This window comes from Macaca mulatta, chromosome 1 (genome assembly GCF_049350105.2).
Source record: "Macaca mulatta isolate MMU2019108-1 chromosome 1, T2T-MMU8v2.0, whole genome shotgun sequence".
NCBI classification, from domain to species: domain Eukaryota; kingdom Metazoa; phylum Chordata; class Mammalia; order Primates; family Cercopithecidae; genus Macaca; species Macaca mulatta.
The window spans coordinates 129,584,316-129,594,718 of record NC_133406.1 but is presented as its reverse complement, the minus strand read 5'-3'; the positions used below and the strand labels follow the sequence as shown (position 1 = coordinate 129,594,718).

Sequence of the window (10,403 nt, the reverse complement as noted above, 5' to 3'; positions counted from 1 at the left end):
TGAGAGCAAGATTTTGAAAGAGCTATTGCTAAAGAAAACAGTCACTATTTATTTTATTGCACTTTTCCTCTTTAAAAATATTCAAACACAAACTATGAGAGATGAAGCTGAGATTTGGTGGGAAGGGAAGCAGAAAGAAAGGAAAAGTAAACTAGGTTAGTTTGAGGAAGAGAACCTTCCTGCATGTAGGGGAGCCCCTACCTCCATCTGTCCCTGCTGGTTGCTTTGATAGGGGAACGGGGTTGGACTCAACAAGGGTCAAGTCTGAAGATATAGATGATGGTCATAATAGCTACTGAGACAGCTCCCAGCATCCCCCTCTCTGCGGGTTGGCTCAGGTGGCTGATGATGTTAATGAGGTTAAGGTCATGAGTTCAAACCTGGCAATGGATACCTTGCCAAGGCTAGGGGAACCTCCATTGTGTAACCAAGGAGCACCATGGACATTATAGTCCTCACAGACCAGGCAGCCATCACCTACATACAAGCTGTTATGACAATGGGCCCCAGGAAAGCCCTGGGGAGCAGAGCTCAGCACCATCATCCCCTCTCTTGAGTAAACAAGTTAAAGCACTGTGCTCCCCTGCCTGACATAGGGGTAGTGGTGCCACCTTCATATGCAATTTGCACACTGTTCTATAGTTTCCTTTTGGTGGAGTCAGCCTCTGACTCTAGTATTGTGGGCAGTGTGGAACCCCCAGCCTGAGGAGCTTCAGAGGGTGCTGTCCTCTCTCCACTTGGGTTGACACTGACAGAGTCCTCACTACACTATAGTGATAGATCCAGGAAGAACAGGTAGGATAAGCTAGTCCTGGGCACTCCCAACATGGAGCAGCAACATGAACACCCAGGCTGGGGTCTCAGGTCATCATAACTTCCATGGGAGCCCTTTCCATACTGGGCTAATGCAATCTAGAGGCACACTCCCATGGGGCCCCTTTTAAAAGGCTAACCTCCTGGTGACATGCCAACACTAGCCTCAGAAGCACAGGTGAGAGGGACAGAGGCAAGCAGGGAAGAAGGAAGAGATCATGTCAAGTATCACTGAAGTTTCAGGAAGCACAGAGCCTTAATTATTTTCTTAATTAAATGTTGGCTCCTAAAAAGTTTACTCTGACATTTGACCTGCTCAGCCACTCTTCCTTCCTGACAATCTCTCCACCTTTCCCGGGCCTCTTCCTTTTTGGCCTCCTGAAAACTCCAACTTTCTTGAAAATGAGTCCACAGAGGCACTTGATGAAGCCAACGGGAATGGTATCTTGACTTGGAAACACAAGTTTCCAGCAATGCACAAGTTTTGGACCCACATGTCCATTCCTTGCTGTTGTTGCCTTTTCTGTAGAGATTGGGAGCTGTGACCATCACTGGAAGGGAGGGTGAGCCACAACAGGATGGCTGCAGGAGTAGAAATCAGGAGTGAGGCCTGATCCAAGGCCTGACTGCAACTCCTAACTTCAAATGTAGGTGAAGCCTTTGCTAAAATGCACTCAGCTCTCATCTAGTCCTACTGACGGGAAGAACCGGCTCCAAGAGTAACCCAAAATGGTGGGTAATCTTAGAAAGTATTTAACTATGGCCTTAGAATATTGGATAAAGTCAGGCCCTCTAAAAAGTGTTAGCTTGTTTAGTCTTAGATGTATGTTCTTAATCACTTTTTACTTAAGCTGAACCGGGTTGCATAGCAATTGGATGGGAGGCAGAGCATCCAGGGGAGCCCAACAAGGGTGAAAGGCAGAGCGCATCTGGGATTGAACATCCCCAGAGGGGAATCAGGAGTTGGCCCCTTTGGGCTTATGCCCAAGAGCAAGTGAAATGCCACAAGCAAGTAAAGGTGGCTCATTTTAAGAGACAGGTCTCTATAGGGTCTCAACTTCCTGACTTTGCCCCAACAAAGCTGCAAAGGATGGAAGGGCAATAAGATCTGTGGTCTTAGAGAATGTTGGGAACATCTTTACCCTGGTCCTGGGCTCAAGATCCTGCAGTTTCTTGAGCCATTACTGCTTTTAAGAGAATGGGCTGAATCGGGAGATCCCAGGTGCTGGGAGAAGGGGAGCCTGGGCTGTTGGGTTGTCTGTGTGGATTTGCTGGAAGGAAGTAAGGGTCATGGCAAGGAGGCCTATATTAGGCTGCCAGCTGTCCCAGGTACTTCCACACTCTGCCCCCAGGTTTCTGGTGGGAGGAAGATGAATTGGTAGAGACCCCATGAAATTCCTGGTCTTAGTTAGATGTCTGCTTGATGTGGTGGCCCATCCTTCTGCTTGAAACCTAGGAGTTACTTCTCAGGACTGAAATCTGGTGGTGAGAGAAAAGACTAGAGAAAGATTCCGTGAAGGATACTGAGGGATATAAACACAGGCCAGGGAAAGGTGATTAAATCTGATCTTTTGTTTGTCCCTGTTAATTCATAGCTCTGGGGGCAGGGTAATGGGTCTGAGCATATGTCTGCATTTCATGTGTATTGTGTGATGTTTCTGAGCATGTGTGCTATGTATCTTGTGTGCCTATTATAAGTAAATGCATTGTGTGTATATAGTGAGTTTATGTGTATTTCATGTGTAGAAACAATGGTAAAGTAGCCTTTGTGTATCTTACATGCATATGCATTTTGTCCGTGTAGTTTTTTATGTATCTTGCATCTGAGTTGCAGGTTGTGTATTTGTATGTGGTGTATGTTTGTCTTTTATGTATGTTCTGTGTAAATTCTGTATCTGTGCAGAGTGTGCATTTTGTATACAGTTATAACCATATATCTTCTGTGTTTGCTTTTATGTTAACTTGGTCTGTCTGTATTTTGCACATGTTGCATGTTTTATGTTTGTGTGTGACAACAGTGTACCTATTTTGTGGTGAATGTACATGACTGTGTGTGAACATTTTAGAGTCCTGGGCCAACAACACTGTGATAAAATATCTACCCTGACCTAGGCCTCAGATATGGGTTGCTTTACCTTCCATTTTCCAAAGGTCTGTGTCCCTCCCACCCCATGTCTTGGAAATTCAGCACCACCTCCCATGAAGGAGAGGAAGAGAAGCACAGAGGCTTTGTGCTGGGCATGGGATGCCCTGCAGATACCTGGGGATGTGGGTGACCAGGCACTAATGAGCACCCTGGGCCTAGCACCCTGAGCTGGTGCCCCATGCCCCAAGACAACTGGCTAGGCAGCAGTGAGGCCTGGGCTGGAGCCACCCCTGCACAGCCCGACCCCTGCAATTCACTGTTTGGGAAAATTCAGCCACTCTGTCAAAAGGCAAAGAAGCCCAGTCTGGTAAGTTAAAAGCCCCCTACCTGAAGCCATTTCAGGGTCAACCTACTGTCTACCTTTAGGCTGTGCAGTGCTCATTTGCACTCTGCCTGTTCTGGGGGGTGGGAAATGATTCTTTACCCATCCTTTGGTTCTTTTTAAAAAGCAGGTCTCATTGCCAGTTTAACGGGGAGAGAGTTTGGGTCTGGAGATCAAAATGATGCCTTTGGATCATTTAGGGACTCCATCCCTTAGTCCTGGATTTCAGACATTTCCACATAGAGGAGGCTCCCTTGAAGTCCAGATCAGTGGAATTTGGTCCCAGGGAGTCCTACTCCTTGGTGTCCTTGGTTTCAAAGCAGGGGATCCATTCTGGCTCTTTAGGGAAAGGTTCGTGAAAGTGACAGATGCAGAGCCAAATGATAATAAGATCCAAGTGGCATAGGTAAACGTGAAAATGGAGATGATGAACAGGATGAACTATAGAGAGGAGGCCCAGGGTAGGTCTGGCCCAGGACAGCTGGAACTGTGAGGGCCACAGGGCCCTTGTGCACTCAGTAAGACAAGCTTCAGCCATGGGAACTGAAGCTGCAGCACATGGAGGGCAGAAAGACAATTCTAACGTCTAGGAATCCATGGATACTGGAGTGTCTGAGGCAATGGCAGCAAACCCAGGCCCAGTGGGGTTACCAGTGAGACAAATTAACCCGTTAGGCCTCTTAGACAGCCAACCCACCAAGCAGTGGATTTGCTCCTGAACCTGAACTCCAGAAAATGAATATATATATATGTGTGTGTATGTATATACATATACACACATATGTATGTATATATATACACCCTAGTGCACATAGTCAAACACATGCATAAATTGCCCTGTGTCAAAAATATTGCATAAGCTTGTACAATGTTCAAATGCAATTTTTTTTTCTATCGCTAGCTAGGTAGAGGAACGCGTGAAAGAGAGATACTCAATATATATTTATATACACTGGATCCACAGACCTGCCTGTTGTCAGGACCAGATGCCCTGGTCCACTGTACAGTCATGCCCGTGACTAGGTTATTTCCTAAGGTGCAGTCATGTGAGGTGTTCAGATGCTGCCTTCCCTGCTTACTCTCCTGGCTTTGCAGAGGTCTGCGTTCCTGTTTAGAAGAACAGGGATAGCTAGGCTGGGGGGCCAGAAGTTTTAGTTCCATTCCAAATAGTCTATCTTTTCCCCTGATGGAGGGATTTTGCCTTCTGATGGGAAAAAACCCCCTAGTTCAAGACCATTCCAAGCCTATTAATACTCTAAATATTAATACTGTGTAGGCTACTAGGAAAATAGGTTATCTCCTGTGTTTTAAATATTGAGATTCATGCAACAAACACCCATGCAGCTCTATTGCATCACTGGTAAATTTCACTGCAGTGTCAGTGTAGCCGGGCCACATTAGTAGGAAAGCAGATGTCTGCAAACTCCAGTAAGAAACCAGACATGTTTTTGTGACCCTGGAGCCTGCAAAAATGGTGAAATCAGAGGCTTAGAGGTCCGTTGGTTTGTTAGCTTCTCCCCATAGGCCTAAGGGAACAAATGTGAAACTTGACAACTCATATTTGGTTATACTAACTGTCCCTCCCCCGGGCTTCCCTCACATCGACACTGCAGAGAAAAAGCAGAATGCAGCATTTTCCGTTATGAAACACAAGCCTCCGGAGCATCTACTTGGCAATTGCAATTCACAAACCTCAGCCTGTGACACAGAAAGTAATTCCAACACACAGGACTGTGTGTTCTTTTCAATGCAAAAATGAGAATGACCTTTTGAGTAAACACCAGCTATTTAAAGCTAAACCATGATTGTGTTCCTCTGTGAAAGGGCAGGTGGGCTCAAATGGGGTGGTGGGATGGCGGGGAGGGGAGTGCATCTCCTGGATGTTGTGTGCATTTCATTAGGAAGGAATGATGGCACTGATATGGTGCACTGTGTATTGGATATGAGGTGGCCTCAATGTCTTTCTGAAATCCTAGCTTGACAGGTGACTCCCGTCTTTGGAAACTCATAAGCCGGTGATGAGGATGTGCATGAAAGCCATGATAGATATTCTGTGTCCTAAATCAAAGTCAAAAGATCAAAAGTCACTTGCACAACTATTGCTTTCCATGCAGAACCAGATACACACTGTAGAACACACTGACTACAATGCAGGCTATTATGCAACATCTGCATTAGTTCCATTGAGCTGTGAGTATGGTAATAGGTTTCAATCAGACATCAGTTAACATTTTGGTAATATTCACATAGTTTGTGTTAGCCAAGGTGCAGTTGGCTGTTTTCAAGTTTTCCTCTCTAAAGTCCTCATTACTGTTGTTTACCCCCTCCTGGATCTCCATGTAATCGGACTTACTAATGGTAGAGGCACTTCTACTTTTCTTTAGGTCAGGGGAGGATGGGATCTTTGGACAGCTTGTCACTTGCAAGTATTGGGCCTGCTCCTCTCCCTCTGTCTCCCGGTGGTAGAAGTAGTTGAAATTGGACACAATGACAGGGACCGGTAAGGCAATAGTTAACACACCTGCAATTGCACATAGGGAACCCACTATCTTTCCCCCAATGGTAGTCGGAACCATGTCTCCATAGCCTACAGTTGTCATGGAGACGACTGCCCACCAGAAGGCATCTGGGATGCTGGGGAACTGGGACTCTCGCTCATCGGCCTCTGCAAAATAGACAGCACTAGAGAAAAGGATGACCCCTATGAAGAGAAAGAATATCAGGAGGCCCAATTCTCTCATGCTGGCTTTGAGGGTCTGACCTAGAATCTGGAGACCTTTGGAGTGTCTGGACAACTTGAAAATCCTAAAGACTCTTACCAACCGGATGACACGGAGGATGGCCAGTGACATGGCCTGCTGGCCTTGCTGAGCGTCCTCTGGCTTCTCGGCCAACTCTGTCCCCAGGGTGATGAAGTAGGGGATGATGGCCACAATGTCAATGATGTTCATGATGTTGGTGAAGAAGCCGGCTTTGCTGGGACAGGCAAAGAACCTCACCAAGAATTCAAAGGAGAACCAGATGATGCAGAGTGTCTCTACAATGAAGAAAGGGTCTGTGAAGGAAGTGGACTGCTGGTACCCGATGGTGCTGTTGGAATAGGTGTGGAAGGTCACCCCACCACCATGCATGTCTTCATTCTCATCCCGGAAGATGGGCAATGTTTCCAGACAGAAGCTGACAATTGAGATCAGAATCACCATGACAGACACAATAGCTATAATCCTGGCAGGCCCTGAGCTCTCTGGGTATTCAAAGAGAAGCCACACTTGTCTCTGAAACTCATTTTCAGGCAGAGGACGCTCTTCCTCCTTGATGTAGCCTTCATCTTCCCGAAACATCTCCATCGCTTCTTCTCCCAGCTCATAAAACCGAATTTCTTCAGAGAATATATCTAAGGGCACATTCACAGGTCGCCTCAATCGGCCCCCCGACTGGTAGTAGTACAAAATGGCATCAAAGCTAGGGCGGTTCCGATCGAAAAAGTACTCATTTCGGAGGGGGTCAAAGTACCTCATTCGTTTCTTTGGGTCCCCTAAGAGGGTCTCTGGAAACTGGGCTAAGGTCTTTAGCTGGGTCTCAAACCGCAGCCCTGAGATGTTGATCACCACCCTCTCACAGCATTCGTGGTCTGCCTCTGGGTCATAGGTGTCCTGGGGGTGCCCAGGGAGGGCAGCAGCCTCGTCTGCTGGGTCTCCGGTGGCCACTGTCATAATTGGGACTGAGAAGCGCCTCACGCTATGCCTTTCAGCTGCCTGGTGGCAGGGAGCTCAGGGTGCTGCTACTGGCCCCAGGAAGCACAGGAGCATTGGCCTGGTCTCCTGCAGGAGAGCCCCGAGAGCTCTCTGAGAGCTGGAGAGACAGCCTCGCTTGGCTGAAAGACAGAGGCAGTTATTGACATGCGGCTACTCAGCATTGGCAGCCCGACATGGGTTGCCACTTTTTGTCTCCCATCTCTCAGCCAAGAGTTCAGAAACATGATCACCACCACCACAACGACAAAGCAAAATGTACTTTCACCTTGTAACTTGTCTGGGGATCAGGGGGAGCAGGTAGCAATCTCTCAAGGAACCTCTGGAATGCCCTGCACTGGGGGAAGGTGGCTGGTACAGGCCCACTTGTACCACACAGGCTTCGTGGAGCATAACCCCATGCTAATAGGTTAAAAGTGGACCCTCTCCCAGGTGCTGCACTAATGTCTCAGATACTCGTACCCAGGGAGGTATTCACGGTGGGGGATCTTGGGCCTGGGTCTTCCTCATTGGCCTCTACCCTAATGATTCTACACAAGGTTGTTATTAAATGATAGATTGATTTACCTGACCAGACAGGAACCTGAAGCTCTCTTCCTTGCAGAGCTGATCAGATGCTGCAGGAATCTTAGATGCACAAACAGGCAGCCCAACTCCCCATCACGTCTTCTCACTCCAGCTAGAAATAATGGTGAGTCATTCTGGGCAGGAGGGCAGATTCTGGGTCCTGGAGGTGAGCTCTAGGACTGGGCTGGGCTGGAGGGGCGATGTGATGCCTGGCCAGGGGCATGCGGGACTTGAAGACAGCCGAGCATGGGCCTGGAGCCTTTTGAAGGAAGGAGGCAAGATGCAAAGCTCAGCAAAAGCTGGAGTCCTGGCTGTCTTCAGGAGGTGTGACGTTGCCTGGAAAAAAACAGCAGCAAGGTGGAACCAGGGCATTTGGGCAGCTGCCAAGATTTAGGAGGGCCTAGGAGCTTCCCTCATGGGAAGTGACAGGCCCCCATGCCCACCCTCCATTCTGATGCCAGGCCTGAGGACTATCCCTCAGCCTTCCTGCCTCTTCTGGGCAGGCTTCCCATCAGCTTGAAGCACTTTCTCCCAGGGAGCAAGACTCAGGCTTAGCTGGGCCTGCCTTATCCAGGGGCCACCCTGTGTTGATCCAGGTCCCTAGTCCCCAGCTGCTCTCAGGAAGGACTCTGGAAGAAGCACTCCTACCCCCACATGTCAGGGCACAGCAGCTCCCAAGAGGAGGGCTTAGCTCACTGCAGCCTGTCTACAAGCTCTGACCTCAGCCAGTCCTGGAAAAGAAGCACCCCACCCCCCCAGCACACACAGACTGCTTCAGAGCGCATCTAGGGAGACCCCACACAACAAAGTCGGCACTGTACGAAAGCTGGATGAACTTACTCTCCCTCCGGGATCCCTGGGCCGCAGGCCTCCCTCTGAGCCGGGTGGCATTTGAGCTGGGCAGTCGCTGGACCACTGATTTCTCCCCCAAGAGAAAATCCCTCACATCTCCTCAGCAGGGAGCACAGAACAAACGCTCAGCCTGCCTAGCTGTGAGGCTGCTTGGCAGCAGCGAGAGGGGGAGCCTGGAGGAAGCCGGCTTCCGGACTGGCCCCCTGCCGACCCAATCCCGCAGGCCCCAGGGCGGGGAGGGGTCTGGGCCCTCTCCCCATCGCCCCGGGCTCCGGCCGGGATTCCGTCCGGCGCGCTCACCGCTCGCCTCGGCGCAGAGGACCAGACCCTCCCGCTGGCCGCGGCCGCTAGCGCCACCTTAACCCCCTCCTGCCCGCGCGGTCGGCTCCTGCTGCGGGCCCGAGCGCAGCTCAGCTCTTAAGCCCCCGGGGTCCAGCCGAGGGACCGCCGAGGCTCAGTCTCCACCCAAAAATCCCGGAACCTGATCTCTGGGGGTGGGGAGTAGCCGGCGCCAGGCTGCTGCCCCAGATCCCAGCTTCCTTTTAAGCGCGGGGGCTCGGCTGCAGTCCACGGCCCCAGCGAAGGGGAAAGCCCTCTCTGCAGCAAAGCTGTTTGTTATTCTGTGCCGTAGAGGCGAATGCAGCCCGGCCGTCCCAAGTGGTTCAGGTCCTCCAACCCGCGCTATTTACCAGACTTGGTTATGCTGCCAGCTGCACTTCCCACCACCCACCAGCTCCTCTCCGTGCCCTCCGCCCCGCGCCACGCAAACCCCAGAGGGTCCCGAGCCCATTCTGTGCACTCTTCTTGAGCAGGGTGCAAGTTCCCCTTGATCTCCCCGGTCCAGGACTTGCCGAGCGGACTGCAGTGGTCGGCAAGGGCTTGCCCGCCCGGAACTCAGCCCGAGCCTGCTGCGCTGCAGGCTGCGCCGCCGGATGCCCCGCAGCCCCTTTGGGCGCCGCCGCCGGGCAGGGAAGGCAGCACGCGCCACGCAACGCCCCGACACAGATTTACCCTTCCGGATGGGCACCGGGGCCTCCATGTTCCTGGGTTACGGCCAGCGCCGGCAGAACCCCAGCAGCGGGCGGCGGCGGGGTGCGGGCGGCCAGCCGGGAGCCGGCTCTGCAGTCCCGCGGGCGGCGCGTACGGAGCTCCCGGCCGCCGCCCGCAGCCGCACCGCGCCACGCAGCGCCGCACCTGGCTCCACGGCGAACTCCAATTAAAGGGGCCGGTGGGGGCCAGGGCTGGGGCGGCAAGCTGCCAGCCGCCGCCACCGAGCTCGTCACCTCGTTGGCCCCCGGGCCTCAGCCCCCGCCCGGCGAGGAAAACATTCTTTGGCAGAGCCCGGCTTACTAACCAGAACCTCCAGGAGAGCTCAGCTGGGTGCTGCTGGGCCGGGGAGACTGGGGAGGGCAGAAGTTGAGGGGCGCTGGTGAGAGAGGCTCCTGCCAACGTAATGAAGTAGGCAAGGAGGAGATAATCAATAGCAGCTATCCCAGGCCCACGGCGGGATCCAGCCCCGCGGGAGACGTGTTGCTATTACTGTGGTGCCGCCAGACAGGATCTGCAGACCCCTTTCTTGCCCTTTCTCCCGCCGTCGCGACCCCTTCTCCAGATCGGCTTCCCACCTCCCTGTTACCCAGCAAAGATTTGGCTTCACAGGGAAATGCAGCAGGTGCGGCCCGCAGTGTGGCAGAAACTCTTCTGCTGTGTTCGCCCCCACCGACAGGAGCCGCAGGAACAGGCAGCACTGCAGGGCTGGCCCTCACCACTCCCCGACTCCCTCCCCCAGGGCCCGGGCAGGGAAGGCTGGGGGACACGCTGCTGCCCTTGGGAAGAGTCAGCTACTCACAAAACGGGCCCTCCGGCAGAACTTGCAAAGCCAGCTGGCCCACGGGGCTCTGAACTTGAGAGTGCAGCTTACAGCACCCTAGGTGGGCAGACGAGGATGCCC

General features: G+C 52.0%; 1 protein-coding gene across 5 annotated transcripts; it reads right to left on the bottom strand.

Annotated features, from left to right (window-relative positions):
• Nucleotides 1–2,678: 2,678 nt before the first annotated feature.
• Nucleotides 2,679–10,155, bottom strand: KCNA2 (potassium voltage-gated channel subfamily A member 2). Of its 5 annotated transcripts, none has more exons than XM_015146949.3 (3): nt 9,807–10,155; nt 7,601–7,936; nt 2,679–7,155 (listed from the first exon to the last, which is right to left on the bottom strand). In XM_015146949.3, exon 3 carries the CDS (start codon nt 6,992–6,994, stop codon nt 5,495–5,497), a length of 1,500 nt encoding a protein of 499 aa, XP_015002435.1. In that variant the 5' UTR covers nt 6,995–7,155; nt 7,601–7,936; nt 9,807–10,155; the 3' UTR covers nt 2,679–5,494.
• Between the last annotated feature and the right edge of the window lie 248 nt (nt 10,156–10,403).

Coding starts and splice junctions, on each gene's coding strand:
- KCNA2 (XM_015146949.3), bottom strand. CDS start 6,994: ATGACAGTGGCCACCGGAGACCCAGCAGACGAGGCTGCTGCCCTCCCT.